The following is a 23,936-nucleotide window of genomic DNA, read 5'->3' on the forward strand; positions in this document are numbered from 1 at the left end:
TAGGAGTGGTTTTCTCAGGGTGAAATTAATCTTAACAGCCTTTAAGGCACCAAGGTCCCTGGCCAGAAAGATCAGCAGCTCCTTTAGAGGGAGAATAGCTGGAGGCAAGCACAATTCAGCAGAGGTCACTGTGAGGCTCCTGTTTGGATCATGGCAGAAGCACAGCCAGTAGCAGAAGTCAATAGATCTGTGGGCAGCATTAATGCTTCGGGGACTGCTCCCACCATTACCACTGGATATCTCCCAGGCATTTTTGGCAGGAGATTTAAATAGTTGAAATCTCACAGATCAGCTCTTCTAGCATCAACTGATCTAGCCATATTGGAAGAGATCGTCCCAAACTTGATTGGCCCATATTAACTGGTCTCAGCCAGGGTTGGGCTAAAGACAATACAATTGACCGGAGCAGCCTTGGGCTAACTAGAAAAATATCTTGCCGTTGTTTGCTGTTCAGTGACTCCACAAATCGTACAATGACATTAACAGGCTAAATGAGTCGATGTTCAGTGGAGAATACGATAGGGTATGGCTGTGAAGCTACCACTTTTCCTCCAGGAACAGCCAGCTGATACGTGTCAAGGCACTTGAGGCCTCCCATGATCGGTGGGCACAGAGGTCTATCAAAAATGGTCACATTGGAAGAGTATTCACAGCCACATTCAACCCTTATCTTACATGGTTTCCACACACATGCACCTTCCAGAAGGTCACAGGATGGTGATCAAGAACAGAAACCCCTGAGCGTTTCAGACTGTGTTGGCTGAGATCAGTTAACTCAGACCAGGGATTAAACATGTCAGTATGGTACAATATATCAAAAGCAACACACTACTGAGTCACGAGAATATCTTCTTAAAATGGGACGGTCAATTGATGCCTTTTTGGTTGTTGAAACAGTAGTCCCTCCAACTTCATGTAAACGATGGGTGTGAACTAATTCAATTCCCAAAGCTCAGATGGCTGCTTTAGGCAGTGAAGTAGAGATAATGCTTTTTAAAAAAATGTTCATGGGATGTGGGCATGGCTGGCAAGTCCAATTTATTACCCATCCCTAATTGCCCTTGAGAAGGTGGTGGTGAGCCGCCTTCTTGAACCGCTGCAGTCCATTTGATGAAGGTTCTCCCACAGTGCTGTTAGGTAGAGTGTTCCAGGATTTTGATCCAGCGACAATGAAGGAACGACAATATATTTCCAAGTTGGGATGGTGTGTGACTTGGAGGGGGAACGTGCAAGTGGTGTTGTTCCCATGTGCCTGCTGCCCTTGTCCTTCTAGATGGTAGAGGTCGCGGGTTTGGCGCGTTGCTGCAGTGCATCCTGTGGATGGTACACACTGCAGCCATGGTGTACCAGTGGTGAAGGGAGTGAGTGAATGTTTAGGGTAATGGATAGGGTACCAATCAGGCAAGCCAACATGCTTTCACAGGCTTCTAGACACACTGATCACTCAGCCAGTGCCAAAGAAACCCAATGTTTAGATCAATGGTAGACACTGGGGTGGTGGGGGGGGGGAAAGAGATCTGGAACTCCTTTGCTCCTCTACACCATTTGCTTGGGTGTCCAAGTAGACATGGCATGTGGCTCAACCTAGTCCTAGTACTTCCTTCCCTTAACCGAGTGCACAACATCGTGCCAGAAAGTCACATTTGGATATTCAGGAGACCAGCAGAGCCGTCTGGTAGGAAACTATTGTGCAATTAACAGGTGAAATGCAAGTCACTGGGCATGCGGCAATATTTTAAAACTGGGAATCAGCAGTTAGAACAGAGATAACATCAACCCAAGGGGAGGGGGAGGGAAGGCCTAAATAGACTTCCATCAGAGTGTTAACTTGTTTTAAAACTTTTACCAAAAAAGCAAAACTTAATCTTTTTCTCCCTACACCCCTAAACTTTTTCCACTGCCAGAGTGGAGCAGGGGGCTAGAGAGAGAATCGGAAGGCCTACTTCAAACAGAGGCTAAGATAGAGTACAGTGGAGAGATAAAGTATTTACGGCATGATTTTCTGATGTGGATAATGTCCCTAGTGATTTTCTTCTGTAGAAGATAGAGTATGTGGAGCTTCAAAGGTTCAGTTCCTCATCAGTGACATCTCATCAGGACAGTAGTTTTTTTTTGGGGGTGGGGGGCAGGGGAAGGAAAGAGGAGGAGGATAGGGCAACAGTTATAATTTGCCTCCATGCCCTAGGCTAGGGCAGACAGTCAAGTGCTTCCATTCCTGACCTCAATCCAGTAAGCCCTGCTGGAACATACTTTGTTGCTAAGTCAGGCTCAACTCCAGTGTCAGTGTTTCGATGTTCTTTAGTTGCTGAGCGCCATTTTGTTGCCCTCCTCTCTGCCCATTAGAAATGAACCGACAGATAGGGGCCCTCTCACCCAGTGATCTTTAATGCATTGGTTCTTTTGTCACTTGTTTCTGGTGCTTCATCTGGTGGGGGAGGAGCACAGCAATACCAGGAAGAGGGCACTTTAGATTTTAAAATGGAAGCCACTAAAACTTCAAGAAAATGGAGGGCTTAACTGCTTTATAATGCCAGAGGCACTGAACTTCAATGACAGCTGTTCTGAATTATATACCTTTTGCCTTGTGGGGCAACTTTTGTTTGTAATTAGAATATCAGGATGTATCTTTAATAGATCCATTTTTATGATGCCATAGTTTCCTGTTCGTTAGCCTGTCCGTTACTTTAAAAGAAAATTCTCAGGACGTGGGTGTCACTGGCATTTATTGCCTATCCCTAATTGCCCCGAAGTGCCTTAGTGACTTGCTAGGCCACTTCAGGAGGAAGTTAAGAGTTAACCACGTTGGTGTGAGACTGGAGTCACATACAGGTCTGACCAGGTAAGGACAGCGGGTTTCCTTCCCTAAAAGGACATTAGTGAACCCGTTGGGTTTTTATGACAATCCAACAGATTCATGGGGTCGATTTTCGGATGGCCGAGCGGGTGCGTTTGTGGCGGGGGAAGAGGGGCTGCTAAAATTCGGGATTGCCGGGGTGGGTCCGGAGCCCGGCTCCAACCCGCCCACTTCCGGGTTCCCCAATGACGCGCTTAGATGCGGGTCGTTTGCAGACCTGATTCGGAGAATATTTTAGGAGGGGTGGGATTTTCATCTCAGCTGAGCGTGTTTCCCATACTGGGGGAAAACACTCCCAGTTGAAACAGATGTGTTTGCAGCCACCAGCCTGTGGGAGCTGCAAAGGTCCATTTGACAGGTTGGGGGTGGGGAGACACCCTCACTCATTGCAGGAGGCCACTGTCACTTTGGACGAAGTTTGGCCTGCACCACCCTCCTAAAACAAAAATTCAAACATGGAACCTCAACCCCGGTGTGCAGACAAATTTACCTACCTTACAGACCCCCTCAAACGTACATCTTGCGGATGGGGGCCGCCATAGCCGCAGTCATGACCTAATCGGAGGACGAACAGCATCACCAACCTCGCCGGCCACATGACACGTGGAGCTCCACAACACAGTGCTGTGACACATCCACCTGCATAGCAGGAGGGAGGGCAACCACAGAGAGGGATGCATTGCAGAAGGCACTACCCTCACCACAGGGTCTAGAGAGGCTCAGCTTCCTGGACCTGAGGAGCAGTGCACACGGAGGCTCAGTCACTCAACATGTAGTCATGGACATCTGCATCCTCCTTAATGCCGAGCTGCTCCCGGCTGGCCCAAGCACCATCTTCTTACCTGTCGCTGTCAAAGTCACCACTGCCCTCAACAACTTTTCCTCCGCATCCTTCCAGGGTGCCACCGGGGACATCGCCGGCATCTCAGTCGTCTGCACAAAAGAGCCCTGCAAATAACACCTACACCCACTCTGCAGTGACCCAATGGTGGCATCAGGTGTGGGTCTTCATGGTGATCCTCAGGAAAGGGAATTATTGCACAAACCAGACAAGATTTGCAAAGACATGGCAGCAGTGGTGATAAATTTTAATGTGCTTGGCAAAACAAAAACTAAATGAAAAACATGACATTGTGTCATATACCCTTGAGCTCTCAAAACCTTAGCCTCACGTTTACGGGAACCCCTACATGGTGCTACCCCTGTAGCTTCAGCAGAGGTAGTGGCAGGTTGCTCTTGTCCATGCCCTGACCAATGAGATGCTTTGCACCGACGCCCTCTGGGTTTCTGTGCCCGTGAGGGCCCCTCTAAAGACTGCTCCACCTGCACCTGTGCAGGGGCAGACTTAGCCACCTGGAGAGGAGGCAGCATTGCAGGTACTCGTTGAGGGGGGCAACGGGTGAGATGTGGGAGCACTTTGAGTGGCGTCCCCACCTCCACGTCCCCTTTCGCCATCATCCCTCTCCTGGGCCTTCTGGCGTCTCCTCCTATCAAGGCAAAACAGAGGCATGATTGAGTGATGGTTGCATAGTGACCCGCTGCATGCATTGGAGTGGGTGGGGGTGACTGAGGGAGATGCATAGGAGGGTGCATGAGAGACAGCCATGAGATTGTATGAGGATTGGTATGCGTGGTAGTGTTCGAATGGGAATTGGGGCGGTAAGTGCAAGCAAGGTGAAGATGATGGTTGAGTGGATGTGAGGAGTGATGCAAGAGCGTTGTGGTGGCAGTGCAGAAGGAGTTGTGTGGTGGTGGAGGTGATGTGGAAGACGGAGTGTGGGAGAATCCGCAAGTATACTCACTTTGGTTAGGTCATTAAAGCACTTCCTGCACTGGAGCCAGGTTTGGGAGATGTTACTACTGCTGCTGACCACCTCGTGCCAGACCTTCTTGGTGGCCACTTCCTCCTGTCCACAGGGAAAAACATGTCCCTTCTCCTCCTGACCCTATCGAGCAGCACCTGGGGTGAGGAGTCTGAGAACCTTGGAGCAGCCTTGCCTCTGGGTCTGCAACGGGAAACCCGGAAGCACACGCAAGTACCTTCAATTAGGCTGCAATCGCGTGTAGAGTACACAGATTTCACTGGGTGCGTTACCCATGCGCCCGGTCGACCCCCTGATGCCAACATGCCTCCCTCCTAATATCAGGCCTATGGTGTGTGTGCACGCGCGCATATATACATATATATATATCTCAAATTCTCAAACTGACATGGTGGGATTTGAACTCACATTCTCTGAATTATTACCCAGACCTCTGGATTACTAATCAAGTAACTTAACCATTACACTGTGTTCAACTGAAGAGAAAGGCAGGCTTAAATTGCATTCTGGGAGTTGCAATCAAGCAGCATCTCACTGACACTGGTGCATTGTGGAAGTTGTAGTCCACCAGTATGACATGTAGTGACACTGGTCTATTCTAGGAGCCGTGCTGTTAGGTGGAGCCATAGGGACCTAGGAAACATGCAACAAAGCTCAAGCCCTAGATTTCTGGGGCTAATGGATTTCTGAATGGAAAAAAGTGCACAGGAGAACTTGACAATTCTTTGATTGGTAGTTTTGATTTCTATTTGCTACCTGTTAAGGTCCCTACTTGTTCAGTTGTTGCTGTTCTATGTAAATATGAGCCGATTAGAAGTACGACATCCACACAATAACAGGCAGAGATTACTCTTGTCTCAGGCTTCAAACCATTTCAGTGAGCTCTGGTCCATTGATTTAGGGAGTCATTTAATCTTTTGTAATTGCTTCCGACATTATACCCCAATCAATCAGGATTTATACAGCAAGGAAATTAGTTTTCCCAGTGCAACTTCACCTCTGCTTGTAAGCCACCATTAACAGTTTTCATATCCTGCAAGAGTAGGCTAAAGAAGTTAAATAATGGAATATAGGACTTTAACTTAACTAAGATCAAACACTTATAAATTGCAGGACAAATCTGACATGTTTGATGAAATCAGAACTGATCAGAATAAAATTGAGCCACACTAATTACCATCTGTTATTCCATGTGAGAAGTCCCAAAGCCAGTTGTACACCATGCACTGATTCACCACTTCGGAAAGAAATTGCACAAGAATGTATCAATTGTAAACAAATTTTATTGAACTTTCATCCAGATAAAATTGCACAAACATCAATTTAGGCTTTCAAACACACAGGAATAAGAAGTGTTCCAGGTCAGTAAACCTCATTCTTTGGTGCAGAGGCTGGATCTTACAATTCAGAGGTAAATTATACAAAGGGGGAAACAAAAAATTACCCGTCACCTTACTGTAAAGACAACCCCAAGAGGAATTTTCTTTTAAAACTAACACTTTTCTGGTAGTCTAGGACCCCAATTTCCCCTCTCCTCTAAGCAGTGGTAACCACCGATGAACATTAAATGCTGGGTTGTTGCACAACAGTAACTTAAACAATACTGCTCGGACATCTTTAAATACAGAAACAGGCTCCGTCATTTTGAGGCACTTGTCCAAGTTTGAGAAAAGGGCCTTTGACCACTTGCACCAGACATTTTAATGCTATCCCCTTAATGTAGAACACAGACTACAAAGTTAAAATTAGAAAAAGAAAAACAGAGGCAATAAGCAAAATCACTTCTTACACAAATCAATAGAACTTTTGATTTTACTGTAGCTCTGCCTCTGTGTAAAATAATTTGAGCCCAGAACTTAGTTTCACTGTTTTTAGAAAACAGCGAAAACTTCTTCAAGCTATATATTACGTCTTCTCAACCAGGATTTCTGGATCTTGGACCAGACACTTAAATTCTCAAGAATAAATTTTGAATAAAGTCTGCTTAACTAGTGGTTTGAAACCCAGTTTCACAATATAAAAAAACAACTTAAGCACTTCATAAAATCAGTTCACAAAAACAAAATTTGTTTAAACAAACAGCACATCAGGTGCTCCCACTATCAACTGGGGTCACATTTTGTCAATGAAAAAGTCAACAACTCCTTTGTCTACATTTTAACAACATCCAACTATTCGGTGTGTGTAACGGGTTATTAAATTTCCGATCATTCAGCTTTGAGTAAACTGCACTGGTTTGTAAATGGCCAAACCCTGCAAGAAGTCAATGGAACCCACTGGCAAGCTTAGAAAATCAACTCCAAATTTCTATTGTGCAGGCATGTACGTAGCTGGTAAGGGCTTTACATTAATAACCTAACTCGCCCAGTCCAATTGTTCCCCAAACCTACCATACCCACGACTCCTTCCCTGCCCCCAAGCACGGCACTGCCACCTCTTTCCAACAATTAACCTGAACAGCCCCATCTTCTACACTTTTGGTATATCGAACTGAATTCGACATGTAGAAAAAGGAAAACTAAAGGAATGCCACGTTATCAACTCAATAATCTTAACGAGAAACTCCAGTCATTTAATCAATAGCTCGCCCATCTGCCACCAACCACAACACCTCCCACTATCGGAACCTTCAAGTGAAAAAACATTTCTGAACAGTAAAAAGAGGGCACAAGCCTTTTTGGGCCAGCATGTTTACCAAGTTGATGGGAATGAACTGGCCCATATATTCTATGTGAAGAGATTTTTTATTTGGCCTGCTCAGTGATGTCACTAAATTAAATCACAGGGCAATTATTCATAAAATGGCAACTTCCAAAAGAGAGCAGGGCTAGATAGACAACTAGTCACCTGCTTTGAGTTTTCCTGGAGCTTTTAATGCCATTAAATTGATAGAAAATGCTTGGGAGCATGAGAGCCTCTCATACTTGTAAACAATGTATTTAACTAGGGAAATCCCCATTCTAAGAGGAAAGGGAGGAAGGAGTGCTGTTGACATTGTTAAAAGGGTGCTTTTTTCCCAATTTGCGAAGTTTTCTGAAGTTGAACTTCAGATGCTATCAAGATGATACCAACGGCATGCTAAGCAGGAATTTCTAAAAAGGTGGCTGGAGGAGATAACTTAGCTTTACCAGTAAGGTTTTTACACCAACCAGCATTCATATATTTTTTTAATGCCCTTTTCAGCAGCTGATTCATGGATTCCATTAAAATCCTGATATCAAAAAACTGCACATTAGCCCCGGTGCAAGCTGTTCACCCAATGGCAGGTGAGCCAATTGGGTTTCAATATGAGGTAGTTTGAAGCTGCCGCGGAAAGAAGCACCGAGGTAGACAAAAGCCATTACCTGACAAGGCACCAGAACCACATCTTACACCCCCATTACCTTCAGAGATAGTAGGATCACTTCCCTGAGAATTATGTATCATTTAGACCCTAGTCTCTGAATTATTGGCTTCTTGGGGTTCTGCAAGTTGATCTTTTGTTGAGGTTATTTGAGGTAAGGTACTGTGCCTGATTAAAAGTTTAAGAATTGCGAACATAATCCATTAAGCACTTTTAGTGAATTCTCTCTGAATTTGCTTGTATGGCTGTGTGAAATTGTTTTGTGTGAATTCTCAAGCTAAAACAGACTACGGGGATTTGTCTAGTTACAAAATTGGAAAGTGATAAGCTTTGAACACTCCAAGCCCTGACCCACTCAATTCAAAATGTACAGAAAACCAATCAAGATCATCTTAGTTACCAATTGGATAGCAGACACTTAAGCCAAATAGGAAAGATTAAAGGATGAATTTTTAAAACGAGGACTTCATGTTTTCCCCTTGCACCCAACCTTTAACTTGGAGTTTTACATCTGGAAAAGGTCCCACAATCTTTCAGATCAATGTATGGTCTCATTAAAACCAGAATGTTCAAAAGACATTCAAAAAAAGTTATATATTTGAACATGCTCCCCAGTCTGCCTTGAATGGCCATTCCACCAAATGTTATCTGATGACCTAGCTTGTGAGCAACATGATCAGAGGGGTCATCACACTTTATATTAGCAAAGTTCACCAGGAGCCATCAGCAAAGTAGTGCTGGACTACAGCCATCTTAACAGCATCATTCTGCCCAGACCATTTTGAATCATACATCATACCAATATACTTAACCACAGTAACAAAAGATATATTTTGAACACGGGGTTTTAATTAAGGATACATCCCATAGTCCTTTTTTAAAAAAGGTTCAATTTGCTTCAGAGGTTGTATCTATTCTGCTATCCCAAAGGAACTCGATAATAAGGTAATGATAATGACTTCTTATTTGGTCTGTAAAAGTTTCTTTTTTTGAAGTATAATGTTTTTATAAAGAAGGCTGAATTATTTTTTTAAAAAACCACCCCAAGTGGGCATGACAAGTGTGTGCTTGTATCTTTAAATTTGTGCTAAAAAGGGAAAAAATGGCTTCAAGGAGATGAGACAGTCCACCCAAAGCTGGAACTGCATAAACCTCAAAGCTAAAGAGCACAGCATTCAAAATACAGGAACTAGACTTTGTAGGGTTTTATTTAATTCTAAAGACAAAGCTTATTTCATACTTCAAAAGTTGGGGTGTTTGAATGTATATTTCAAACTGATGGGGCTCCTTAACAGTTTTGCATTAATCATTAACCACTGCTCATGAACAATTTCCCAATGTGTAAAACAAAAGCCATTCTACGCTACAACATCTAACCACGACATATTCCACCAACTGTTACAATCAGTCTGAAGCAGCATATTAGCCAGTTTCATCTTGAAAGCTAAACAGATCCATTAGGGAGCTCACGATTATGTAGGATGTTAACTTTAACATTTATAAAATGGAGACCACAACAAATTCTGAAGCAATTTCCAATCTTACTGAAAATTAACCAGAAACAACCACCCTTCTCCAGACTAGGGGGCTCGGGACCTCAATTTACATCAATACTGCCCCATGGTCATGTTAGATTTCCCATTACGATTTTACTGGTGAGCACCTCGTCCTGCCAAAAACTCAAAAGGCATTGTTTCAACCAGCTGGTAGCAGGAAAAAAAAAAGCCAAATGGAAGCAAGTTTCAAGTAAACAGCAGCTCTTGTACTTGAACTCAATTCTTTGTGGTTCAGAGTTGATGGTTCAACTGTATTCAGAGATTGGCCTGGTAGTTTATTCTTTGGTGGTTGGCCTGCGCAGCAAACCAACCCTTTCTAGAGCAACCCCTTGATTTGGGAAGCTACATAAGCTGAGTTGATCTTCAATGTATCCAAAGCAAGCCTGCATCTACAGCTGGGCATGTCACTTTTCATCCAAACAAGATCATGTAGTCTTCCGATTGTATAAAGAAAATATATTTGGAAATCACTAACCATCACAGCTTTTAGACATTTGGACCCATTTCCTTACCAAAAGGCAATGCCCACTTGTTACTGTAAAGAGGGAATGTATCATTTTACAGACTGCAGCACGGCTGCAAATAACTGGCAAGGAAATGGTTAAAAATGAAATTGAAATGGGATTTTGTGCCTTTAACTCTGATCAAACTAGCAAGGCAGGAAAACTAATGGAGCATCTTAGCAGGTCAGATGAAACTGGCTCTGAGTTAAAATTATACAATTTATGGCTGTTAACTACTTCTAGTTCTTGCAAAAATATTCAGTGTGGTTTCTGTAAAATGTCAAGTTTATATGCTGCGGTTCTTAGACTGTAAAAATACTGTTTTTTCTAAAATCTGTATTTAAGAGAAGGCTGTGATGGAAATCATTTGCATAAACTTAATTTAAAATAGTTTTAAAGAGACATCGTCTCATTTCTAAACTAATTGGTCACTTTTGGGCTATAGGGAAAACGGAAGATTCAGAGCTGGAAAAAAATCCAAGTATTCTACCCATGTTCCTACTACTACAGCATATATATATTTTCTTAACTATTAGCTACAACCAGAATTCTGGCAGAATATTCACATAACAGCGCTGTTACAATCAGCAATTATTGCCAGTCCTTATGGGTCTTCACAAGTGTCACTACTGCTCCAGCGCATGACACACACAAACCATTACAATCATGCTCTGTAAAGAACTGACCCATTCTCTACTTAAGGGACTAAACAATGCAAACCCCATTGTCTAAACCCCACCAGCAAAGAACTGGCCAGCCCTTCTCAAAATGCAACAGAAATATTGCAAAAAGCACCAGTCACATCCAAATCCATCACTCAACGAAGCACTGGATGATTGAAGATTTCCCTATTTAGAAAGCTTGGCGTTGAGAATGAATTGGGCATTCAAGTTCGGTGTTCTATTTCATTTCTGTTTATGGCATCTGTAACAGTGTGTGTGCATCCAAGCAGTGGTACACCAATGGACCAGTGGACTTTCCCCACCCTGAACTCATCTTCTGTAGATTCCCAACTAGGACTAAACAAGACCCTACGAAAAAGTGACTGTCTTTTAAATCAGCCAATTCACACTTCCAACACAAAGTAATACTGCCTCCGAGACCAAATACCACCTACCAATTCAGTAGGAAATTGATTTTATACAGGTACCTGAGGTAGCAGTCGAGGTAAATATATTTTGATTATCCCAGGTGCCTTAATATACTTTGATCTTCAGGGTATCAAATGACAACCCAAATCTTCCTTATACAAATACCCCAAATAAACACTCAGAAGAACCCTCAACAACTTCTATGTTCACCATTATGTGCATCAGGCCAAAGAACATTACACCCTAAAAACAAAAAAAAGAGGTATTTAGTTTACATTCAGGTGGAGTGTAGGGCTACATTCAGAAAGAGTGTAGGGCTAAACATACAAGATATTCAATATCAAATAATCCCTGAAAACAAAATGTATGCAGGTAGGCAGCCAAAGCCTTTATCAGTCACCCACAAATGGCCATTTTTAGGCTATAGAAGTGGCCAATAGTCTTCCTACCTGAGAGATTTTTCTTTAAATAAAGCTACAGGACAATTTTAATACTAAGAAACAAGTCTTTGGATTCAGGTCATAAAAGGCACCAATTGCCTGGACACATTTGCACAGTTCCATGGAAATATCCAAACATTAGTCAGCCCAACATCTGCAGGCAGTGAGGTAGGTCTGCTATAAATTTATGTAGTTTTGAAGTAGTCACACAGCTCACACTTTACCAACATGAGGTAGATGACTGCAGCACAGAAAAAAAATACCTGTCTTCTCTAGGGAAAACAATTAAGACATTGTCCCTGAGCAACAAATCCACAATATAGAAAAACAAGCACACAGCATTATTAAAACAAGAGGATACGATTGTTGCCAAAGTCGACGACTACTATCAGTCCATCTGGCATCAGGGCTATTCCGGATGGACGATCCATCTGCCCAAAGCCACTGCCTTGGGTCCCGAACTTGCACAGGAAGTTGCCATTTGGTTCGAAGATCTGAATGCGATGGTTCCTCGAGTCAGCTACGATGATGCGCCCTTCTTGGTCAATAGCCACGCCCTGAGGTCGGAGGAACTGACCATTGCTTGTGCCTTCGGAGCCAAGGAAACGTGCCGACTGGAAGTCGGGGTGGATTACCAGTAGTCGGTGGTTGTTGAAATCTGTGACTACAAGGTGTCCTTCATGATTAAAGGCCACGCCACGAGGAGAATCAAAGTGCTTCCACAATGCTCCCTCAAAACCGTATTTACTTACGAAGTTTCCGTCTGGGCCAAAAAGCTGAACTCTATGATTGCGAGTGTCAGACACTAGAATCTTTCCATCAGTATTGACTGCAACATCCCACGGATAGTTGAACTGGCCATTCTTGCTTCCTTTCTCCCCAAACTTAAGGACGAATTGTCCCTCAAAGGTGAAAACCTGAATGCGGTGGTTGTCCTTATCGGCCACTATGATTCGACAATTCTGATCACAGGCAACACCAGCAGGACGATCAAACTGCCCAGGTCTGGCACCTGCCGTCCCAAACTTGTGGTGGTAGGTTCCACTTGGCGTGAACACCTGAACACGGTTGTTGCTACGGTCAGCGATGATAATATAGCCCTCTTTGTTAACACAAACACCCCATGGCCGGCAAAGCTGCCCATCTTCATCCCCTTCTCCGCCAAAGGAGCAAATTGGAAGCCCAATTCCAGCGTAGTTGCGGCCTGCTTTGACAATTACTCGAAAGGGGCTGTTCTCAATATGCTGGCCACGAATCGTGACCGAGACCACATGCTCTCCTTCCAAATGTGGAGAGTAACTGACCGTGTAGGTGCCATCGTGATGATCAAGAACGTCAGCTCGAAAGAGACAACCGTCAGGTCCCATGATAACGACCACCACCAAATCACCACCGGATGATCTCCCTTCGCCAGTGTGATCCTTGGTGATCACAGTGAAGCTGCTCATTTTCCCACGCAACGCCCGTTTCAATCCCTCACCAGTGGCTGTAGATATTGGAGCATATGCACTGCTACTGATTATGCCCAGTGACTTGATGGCTTTGTACAGTACACCATCAGGTGGGATAAATGAAAGTGTATCATCGTCTTGAGGCTGAAGGAGATTCCTCAGTTTCTTCAAGTCCTGGATTTGGACAAACATTTGCTCTTTTGCCAAGAGAACATCAACATCTCGCCCATCCAATAGGGCTTTCTGCACACAGTCTATAGTGCTCTCCAGCCTGGTTAGATTCTCACGTAGCGCTTCCACCTGGAGGTGCAGAGTCTTGGCCTTCATCTGCCGGATCTTTTCTACCTGTTCACATGAAAAAAAACAATTAAATCAGCTTCATTCAGAATACTGAATGCTATTCTAATGATTTCTCCCCCTATAAAATGAGCAACTTTTTGCCCAACCAATTTTCTCCCCTTGTTGCTAAAAAAAAGTGTTTACTGCTTGCACTCTGGTGCTTTGCTCAAGTAGCTTTTTAAAAAAAATGTGGCCATAGCCTCAGGCCAGATCCTGTCCTCACCAGACATTCACACCTTTTCCCCCCCACCCCAAGCAGGGGCCAGTGGATTAACAATCAGAATCAGGCACCAAAGCCAACTTTTCCCTATAATTTGGGGTACTGAATCCAAATGAAACACCCAAACTCCCATTCCAGCCCAGTTGAGGTCAGCTGATGCTGGAAACTATTTCCTTCTAGTACGTATGATTCAACTACACACTGCATTGATCTTATTGAAGGAGCACTTAACGCTATGCAATACAGTATTCATTACCTCAAATTGCTTCTACCACTTGTTCCCAGCAACGACCAACCACAACAACTTTGCCCTAGCATGACACAGCTTAAAATGCCCTCCAGACACAAAGCTTGGAAGGACAAAATCTGTAACTATACTGCTGAATGTGCGCATCAACTGCAGAAGAACAATGTGCAAAAACACGTACTCTTTTTGGCCTCTACCCCACATTATGCTTTACTAAAAACACTGCGGACAGCTTGAAACTTGGCTCAATGATTACCAAGGCAATAGTGAGTCAACTAGATTAAAATAGAGACCTTTGGATTACTGGCCAACTGCCAACTCTTAACCATCACTAAAACAGATTAAATGGTCATTATCTCATTCCCATTAGTGGGACCTTGCTGTGCACATAGAAAATTTATGGCACAGAAGGAAGCCATTCGGTCCATCGTGTCAGCGCCAGCTGAGAAACGAGCCACCCAGCCTAATCCCACTTTCCCGCATTTGGTCCGTAGCCCTGCAGGCTCTTCAGGTGCACATCTAGGTACTTTTTAAAAAAAGAGTTGAGGTTTTCTGCCTCTACCACCCTTTCAGGCGGTGAGTTCCAGACCCCCACCAACCTTGGTGAAAATTTTTTTCCTCATTTCCACTCTAATTCTTCTACCAATCACTTTAAATCTATGGCCCCTGGTTACTGACCCCTCCAAGGGAAATAGGTCCTTCCTATCCATTCTGTCTAGGCCCCTCAATTTTGTACACCTCAATCAAATCACCCCTCAGCCTCCTCTGTTCCAAGGAAAACAACCCCAGCCTATCCAATTTATCATAGCTAAAATTCTCCAGTCCTGACAACATCCTCATAAATCTCCTCTGTACCCTCTATAGTGCAATTAAATCCTTCCTGTAATGTGGTGACGAGAACTGTGCACAGTACTCAAGCTGTGGCCTAACTAGTGTTTTATACAGTTCCAGCATAACATCCCTGCTTTTATATTCTATGCCTCAGCTAAGGAAAGCATTCCATATGCCTTCTTAACCACCTTATCTACCTGTCCTGCAACCTTCAGGGATCTGTGGACATGTACTCCAAGGTCCCCCACTTCCTCTACACCTCAGTATCCTCATTTATTGTGTATTCCCTTGCCTTGTTTGCTCTCCCCAAATGCATCACCTCACACTTCTCTGGATTGAACTCCATTTGCCACTTTTCTGCCCATCTGACCAGTCCATTGATATCTTCCTGCAGTCTACAGCTTTCCTTCTCACTATCAACCACACGGCCTATCTGTGTCACACGCAAATTTCTTAATCCTATGGCTAAGTCCAAATCGTTAATGTAGACCACAAAAAGCAAAGGACATAGTACTGAGCCCTGCGGCACCTCACTGGAAACAGCCTTCCAGTCGCAACACCCAACCATTACCCTTTGCTTCCTGCCACTGAGCCAATTTTGGATCCAATTTGCCAGATTCCCGTGGATCCCATAGGCCTTTACGTTTTTGACCAATCTGCCATGTAGGACCTTGTCAAAAGCCTTGCTAAAATCTAGGTAGACTACATCAATTGCGCCACCCTCATTGAATTTTGAGGTGGTGACCAGGAGGATCAATCAAGTTCGTCAGACACTACCTCCCCTTAACAAATCTGTGCTGACTATCCTTGATTGCCTTTCTAAATGACAGTTTACCCTGTCCCTCAGAATTTATTCCAATAATTTGCCCACCACCAAGGTTAGGCTGACTGGCCTGTAATTACTCAGTCTATCCTTTGCTACCTTTTTAAAACAACATTAGCAGTCCCCCAATCCTCTGGCACTATGCCTGTATCCAATGAAGTTTGGAAAATGATTGTTAAAGTCTATGCTATTTCCTCCCTGGCTTCTTTTAACAGCCTGGGATACATTTCATCCGGCCCTGGTGATTTATCCACTTTCAAAAATGCTAACCCCCTTAATACTTCCTCTCACACTATGTTTATCCAATCCAATATTTCACCCTCCTTCTCAACTTTAATCCCTGTATCATCCCTCTCCTTTGTGAAGACAGATACAAAGTATCCATTAAGAACCATACCCACATCTTCAGCCTCCACACAGTTTACTGTTTGGTCTCTAATAGGCCCTACTCTTTCCTTAGTTATTCTCTTGCTCTTACAAATTTATAAAACATCTTTGGGTTTTCTTTGATTTACCTGCTAATATTTTTTCATGCCCTCTTTGCTTTAACCCAAGTAATTATTATATATTCAATTTCAACTTCCCAGCAGTATGAACCACCATTTTGATTTTCGGATGGAAAATAACTGTTTGTCTGCTGCTACTGCATGTGTAAACCAACTGATTTGTTTGAGCGAGAGAGAGAGAGAGAGAGAGAGAGAGAGAGAGAGAGAGAGAGAGAGAGAGAGAAAGAGAATGAGAGAGAAGGCGGGGAGAAATGAAAGGAATAATCTCAACACTGTTCAAGCCCAAGGCACAAAACTGCATATATTAATTCAGTAAAAAAAATTGCAATACATGAGGCATAATGGTGCAGAAATCAGGTGCTTTAAGGTTGGGGTCCATTCCCCAGAAGTGACACCACCTTGGTGGATACATCAATTAAAATAAATTCTAGAAATTGCATGCTTCTGAGATCTGGGCAGCAGACAGCAATAGTCTTTTATCGGGAAAGAGAAGCTTAAGACAGCTCAGTGGATGAAGTCACTATGTAGCTGTACTGAGCTAGTCAAGATTAGCAAGGTCTCAGGTTCAATCCTCAGGGACATAGGCCTCAGTGGTCAACTTTGGGAGGGTGATTGAGGAAAATAGGATGAGAGAAATTGCAGGTTTCTACTTCTGATCACTACCCAGTGCCCGCTACTAGAAAGTACGTATAGGGACTTTTGGTTATGATATTAGCTAAACTATGATACAACGCCCGCATTACCAGTCCAATAGCCCCCAACTTACCATCTAAGCTTACAAGCATGGTAACAATGGAGCTATACTGCAGCATGAGTCAGGGGAAGGGGCAAAAAGTGACTAGAAAGAAATGCTAATTTGGGTTCTCATGTGAAAACACAGCATTCAGTGGTGAACCACAAACCAATGAGATCAGGGAAGACTAATTGAAGGCTAATTGCAACCAGGTTGCTCAAACACCACAGCTTCACATCGCAAGCTGAAAGAGTAACTCACCTTTCTTAACAGGTCACATTCACGTTCCTCAAGAGCCTTCTTGTGCCGTGAGGTTACAGCTTTGACTTCTGATCGAATCACTTGAGCTTTCATCTCGACTTGTTCCACCATGGCCCTGACTTTCTCTATACTGAGCTGTAAGGAAAGGGTGAGGGAGGAAGAAAAAAAAAGTTAATTTGAGCCACCAAAATACCTCTTCATACATTTGCAGAAACATGCCAACAAAAATCACTGCAGCATCCAATGTTCCCTGGTGACACAGCAATCAATGTACAAGAAAACAGTCCAGACTACAATTTTAACAATTAGCCTTCCCTGGATTGCAATTCCTTTCCCAACTGATCATTTCTGCAGTTTTAGAACTGTTCCTAACCACTTGAAAATTGACTCGCTGACCTGCACAATTTCCCAAAACTTCCAGCATCTCAGGGTGCTATTCTATCCATCTTTAAAGAGCTGAAAAATTCCCAGGAAATTTCAAATGAAGAGTAAGAACTTACTTGGACTCTCATCCTTCAAGCACCAATTCTCTCCCCCCCCCCCCCCCAATCCCTCCCCCCCTAAAAGGTCAATCTATACAGGGGGTGTCTTCACAGTTCCTAACCAGCTGGTCACCCAATGACCAGTTTTGCATTCATGAGCCAGGATTGCAAGCATCAGTAAGGCTCACTGGACAGTTATCATGGGTGATGACCCTGGCTGATTTCTTTCTTTCCCCTCCCTTATCCAGCAAGAGAAGCCACCTGGGCACTGATTGGTTGAGGAGGCAACAAAACTGAACCTGACCAAAGGGTGAAATAGCCTACAGGCACTCTCCATCCAGGCTCAGCAACTTGGGCAAGGTAATGAAGAGTAGTCAGTTTGCATCTTTGTTATATAGTCAATGATGCAGAGCTTTTTTTTAACACCAGTCAGACCACATTGCCCTTTTGCCATGGGGGAGCCCAAATAATGGGAATTGTTAGGCTTTTTGAATGTTTGGATTGGGAGGGGGAGGGGGCGCGGAAGGAGAAAGATTACACCAGTCGCATAATTCTGTCTTTAGCCAACATCCACACTATCCAAGGACACCTTGTGGTCACAGATTTCAAGGAGTGGGGATGAGTAGTAGCATTAACCAATTTTGCCCTCCCTAACTCGGACACTGTGGCCATCTATAGCAGCTTAGTACAGCATAAGGGATCAAACTTTTTTGTCTGTATGGCTCAACTTTCACAGCCTTGTATCAGCTGCGCCTTTAGGGCATCTATACACAACTGTTTAACATGGACACAGTTGCTACAACATTAATTGTCCAAATATTAAGCAGAAATTTCTATAGCAACAGGAGCTACAGCCATTAATGCAGAACTACTTTGATTCAAATCATGACCAGTCTAATTTAATTCCCAGACTACTTGACACCTAACTAGGTTTTTGGTGTAAGCTGCAGTAGTGTTAGAGAAGGGAGCTGCTCAGAGTGAATACCAAGAGGATCAAATTTACTCTGGATTAACCAGACAGAAATTTCTGATGTTCAGTGTCAACGGGTATTAGAAGGGAACAGGTTGATTATCTCATTTTACAGAAATGTAGATACACGTGTTTATTTTTAATCTAAATGGTTTGAATGACAGAGGCAGGAATGCTTGCATATTGTGGTTTGATCTGGAGTAGACAAATCTCCATTTGGAAAACCAATTCAGTGTTGACAAAATGGACCCAACATCATATGCTAACGAGCACCTCAGAGCCTTCTCACAGGAGAGACTACAATAAAGAGCTCAGTCATGCCACCCTCACCTGACTTTATCTTACCTTCTCAGTGCATGAGCAGGTTAATGCCGTGCAAGTGGTGGGAACTGTAAATTTAAGCTACAGTAGAAATCACATTTGAGAAATATTCCCAAAGCACATTTAATAATGATAGCTGACTAAACATTAATCCCCCAAAACAAACTCCAATTCACTGCAGTGATTTGAAGCTTCCAGAAATATTATGGTCATTCATTTACAATCAAAATATGGTTTACAGCTAGAGATTGGGTTTTTCTCTCTCTGATCTGGATATTGGCTGGGCTGTTTGTGTTGAACATAATCCCAATTGCATAACCAGTCCATGAAGTAAACATGTTCCAGTGGAAGACTTTTCTCCCTTATTTTCAGTTTCTCTTATTTGTGATTAACTTCAACATAAACAGCCCATTTGCTATGACAAAGAGCACACACGCTCAATGGCAGCACTACCGTCTGCATCAAAGAGTCATGGCTTCAAGCTCCACTCCAGAGACTTCAGCAAATAAAGTAGGCCAACACTTCAGTGCAGTGCTGAGGGACTGCTGGATTGTTGGAGGTGCCACCTTTCAGACGAGGTGGTAAACAGTACTATTCCGGAATTGCTAAATTTAAATCTGAGATAGATAGCTTTTTGGCAAAGTTATTAAGGGATATGGGCCAAAGGCAGGTATATGGAGTTAGATCATAGATCAGCCATGATCTTATCAAATGGCGGAGTAGGCACGAGGAGCTGAATGGCCTACTCCTGTTCCTATGAGCAGGAGAGTTGTCCCCAGTGTCCTGGCCAACATTTATCCCTCAGCCAACATCACTAAAAAGATCTTCATCATACATAATTCAAATGACTTCTTTGGTTCTGTAAAGACCAAATGCCAATATAAATTTGCAGAATAGACAAGATGCAGACTGTAAAGAAAAATATTTAAAACTAGTACATAGGAAGTTTGAGATGCAGGTTTCCTTCTGTTCTTTCCCCATTGTATGTACATCATTTAAAAAGTCAACTACCTGTCGGTCACACCACATTGATGGGCACATGGACATTACTCCACTCCCTGGGGTCCTTAGCCAATGGCAGTGTTTGATATTTAGTCTTACATATAAGTGGGGAAAACCTGGTTTACTTCTTCCCCTTCACTAATCCAGGGGCACTAAGGCCAACTGTAGCATCCCAGTTATCTCCACCTGAATGAACATGGGACTATCCCCTATCTATAGAACTCAGCACCCACTCATACTATGCTATGCTATAAAAGGAGGTTTTATAATGTGGTTCTATGAAGATTACTCAATTGTATGCATCTCCATTCTTTTTCCATTTCACCCAAAAATGAATTTTAAAAACTTTAGCCTTGATTCAACTGTGAGCTCTTGTTATTTTTCCCATTGTAACGGCCCTCCACTATACCCTTGGATATTACTCATTATCAATGAAGGGCATTATAACAAAACATAACTCTCTTCCACATATACATAGTGTCTCAAAAGGCTATACGCTATTCAAAATATTATTGTTCCAAAAGTCTTCCATTAGGATCAAAGCATAGCTTTTCCAAGGACAAAAATTAAAGCTTAAGTCAGGTTTTCTATTCGAAAAAATTAGAGGAAATAAAGACTTGACATTGGAAACAAATGCTGCAAATGGTCAACATCTGAAAGAAAATCAAACATCTTTCTTGCTTGCTATGTTTTTTCAGCATTTTCTTACTAAAGATTTAAGAACAGAGTTTAAGCATTTGTAGAGTAACTTCACTTTGAAAAGGGATTCCCAGTCACCAATGGGTTAACCAACTAAAGCAATGTAACATGCATTACTGAAACCCACCCCAGGCTCACTACTGGCAACAAATATTGAGTAAAGAGCTCTTAAAAATAGCTAGGCTCACCATTCCCTTAAAACAATCCCATCCACTTCAATGCTCATGCAGAATTTTGAATTGTAGCAAACTTCATTTCCTGCAGCTATCCGTAACTTGTTTGCATAAAACATGATTCTCAGGATGCAACATACAGTAATTTCTATAAAGCACAAGGGGAGTTCAAAACAAAGCATCAGCCTAGGGACATAACTTAGGCATTTACAGCCAAGTCAGATTGTTGGCTACTAAGGAGCTCAGACACAACTGCACTAGCAATATGGGAAGGCAGCAAACCACAAAATGAAACTACAACATACTCCAAGCATTTATGGGAAGGGTGCAATTGTCCTACTGGTTATTAAGATGAAGGGTTTAGGCCTGTTAATTTGCCCTGTTCCAAGCCATACCAAAAAGAGCCACTGAACAAAAGGCAGACATATCGCAAGAGGAAAAGCTAAAGGAATCATCCCTTGCCACTAACTCACCACATGATCTGTTATAGAACACCATCCACAAAAGGTCTGGGAGAGGCTGGTTCTGCCCGACCCCTCAGCCAAGTAACTGCACATGGCTCAGGGGAAAAGGGCATTATCCTCAAACCTAACATTACTCCAATGGATAACAGTTTAAAAGATTTAAAATAAGTAGTGTCATTAATTGCATATTTCAAGTATGCACCTATGCAATTTATTCAAGTACACTAAATAGCATCGTACATCCAGAATTTCAACTGCAGTGAAGACAGCTGCCCATACAGTGCGAAGACTGCTCTGATTCGAGTGCAGAATTACATAGTTAATACTGCCGGCATGTAATGAATCCAAAATAGCAGTAGCCCCAAAAGGGACATACCATGGAAACATGTCGCTACGAGGGAGTGCCCTACTAGTTGCCTAAAGTTGGACCACCCCAAAGTAAACACTCTGTAAAGAATGGGGAAGGGGAAGAGCAGAGAGGGGAGGAAACCACTGCAAATTTATATTTGAATTCAAAAATGCTAATTTGCCCCCCCATGGTAATCTTTTGTAAAGTCCTTTTCTGTCCTCTCCCAAGTGAATTACTTTCTTCTATTCAGAAGTACAAATTTTATTAATGGGTCTTTCTTGCAGCTTCAGTATCAAACTCAGATATGTTCAGAAGCTGCTTTAATTAAACTAATTCTCTTCTTTAAAAAAAAGCATTAAACCCAGAGTTAAGAAAACTGTGGTAAAGGCACTCAGGTTTGATTCCCTGTCGAGTTAGCTCAACTCAGGCAGTGAACCACTTGAGCCACTAGAATTGGGCTAGGGAGTGGAAAAAAAGTCAGCATGATTCTCCGTCCTGATCACTGTCCAGTAATTTCTATTGGAAAGTGCCAAGGACAGGATTGAGTTAAGCTTGAATGCTCTCTATAAATCGGTCTATCCTGCTCACAAGCTGAATGGCCACTTGGTTGAGGTACCAGAGTGTGGTCAACATCCGTAGCCCAGAGAGTTAGCACCTTCAGGAGGCAAGAATAACGAAGCTTAAAATGGACAGTGGGTAGATCAGCATATGAGACAGTGGGTGCTGAGAGAATAAAAATTGATTCTATGCATTTACAGCAGTTTGTTTTTAGTAGATAGTAATTTACAAAAGTAGGCTAATCATCAGTGTAAGTTCACATAGGTAAAGTAAGGTAACATGATATACCCAGATGTTTATTCTGTAAAGCAAGGACAAGGCAGACATCTGGTAGAGATAGTTGAAGCCCAGGGAAGGGGACACAAATGGCGGACGGTGCTAATTACCAGTCAGAAGTTTTGCAAAGGGAAGCCTCAAGGACAGACCCCAGCAAGGGACTGGATCACCAAACTTGTTAAATCACTTAGGAGGAAAGACACAAAGATCCATTGGAACCTGGTCTCAGCTGGCTGGCTGGCTGGCTCCTCCTACACCACCCCCCCCCCCCCCAATTCCTTTGAAGTAGTTCAGCAAGCAGTTGTGATGGGAGAGCCTAGCACTGACAAGCCACTCAAGGAAGGGGAACCATATCTGTTGGCATCTGTCTTGCCTCAGGGTGTGAGCAGGACTGTCTGGACTGCGGTCCATAGTATGTGGTTTCAACCAGAGCCTGGTGGGAGGCCCAACTCATGCTGCAACACGAACATTCCACCTTGCAGTGATCATAAAATAATTCAAAAACCACAACTTGGAGACTAAGCAGATAATCACAGCTAATCATTCAAAATTCATTTTACTTTTAAGTCTTCCTTTGCAAAGACTAAAGCATCAAGTATCTTACAGTTTGATATTTTACATATCTCAGACAGTACAACATTCACTGAATCCTAATTTTGGCCAGGGGTTCAAAGAGAACTTTTAATCTCAACTCGAGTCAATATGGTACATCAGATCTTGATAAGGACTAGGGTCTTTGTCAATAACCACATTATATTTCCATTATAGAAATTCTTAAAAGTTTTAAAGTGTCGTAAAGTGCCATATTATTTGAGTGAATTATCCCACATATGAATGCTTAACCTATTTATCAGGAGCAAAACGATGGAGATGAAGTACCATACTGAGTAATAATTGCAGGCCAAGATTTAAAATCTTCTCCACCCAGCAATGAAGAATGCGCTCTGATCAATTCCAGGACACTCCAAACTTGAAGCAAGATAACCAGGGAGTTTATAATTCCAATTAATGGAGGGCAGTGGGCCAATCACCTCTTTTTTCAGATTCTGTTTTGTTTCAGTATCCTAGTAGAAAACGGTGGGAGTTTGCATCCTTTTGTTGAGCCCCAGAACAAAAAAAAACTTTGAAGAGGGAGAGATCCTGACATCTATTAATATATTATGTACAAACTTACCAGACAATTTTCAAGCAGTCTCCCACACAACCCTAACAATAGTCATGTATTCCTGCTGACACACTGGCCAGAAGCAACTCACGCTATTACTGGCAGTAAAACCTGTCTCCATTCCTGCACCCACACAAACCCTTCAATTAATTGCTGTATCACTGCTGACTCAGGCATTCCCTACCATAAAGGATCATCCCAACGACTGCTTACCAAGGGAAGCCTAGGCTTTTGTTTCTGATAAAGCTAGTTAACCCTTTCAGGCCAAGTGAAAGCAGTTCTTTAAAGCAGGCATGGGAGGAGTGGGAACCGGTTTAAAACAAGAAAGTGTATTGAGAAACCTGGGTGGGGTCCCCATGTATGCATTACAAACATGAAGCCACAAGTTTTACTTCAAGATCATTCCAGCCACTAGAAAACAGTTCTTTCTAGTGTGATGTCCGTGTTAGCAGCTAC

At 42.9% G+C, this 23,936-nt stretch overlaps 1 protein-coding gene across 1 annotated transcript in view; it reads right to left on the bottom strand.

The window, feature by feature from the left end:
* Positions 1-5,942: 5,942 nt before the first annotated feature.
* Positions 5,943-23,936, bottom strand: part of trim71 (tripartite motif containing 71, E3 ubiquitin protein ligase) — a 66,225-nt gene continuing 48,231 nt past the window's right edge. Inside the window, exons 3-4 of the mRNA XM_067997657.1 lie at positions 17,022-17,156; positions 5,943-13,406 (exon numbers count right to left, since the gene is read on the bottom strand). Coding sequence (XP_067853758.1) covers positions 11,955-13,406; positions 17,022-17,156 — 1,587 coding nt within the window. The 3' untranslated portion in view covers positions 5,943-11,954. The remainder of the gene's footprint in view (positions 13,407-17,021; positions 17,157-23,936) is intronic.

The sequence above is a fragment of the Heptranchias perlo genome, chromosome 16 (assembly GCF_035084215.1).
Source record: "Heptranchias perlo isolate sHepPer1 chromosome 16, sHepPer1.hap1, whole genome shotgun sequence".
Classification (NCBI taxonomy): Eukaryota; Metazoa; Chordata; class Chondrichthyes; order Hexanchiformes; family Hexanchidae; genus Heptranchias; species Heptranchias perlo.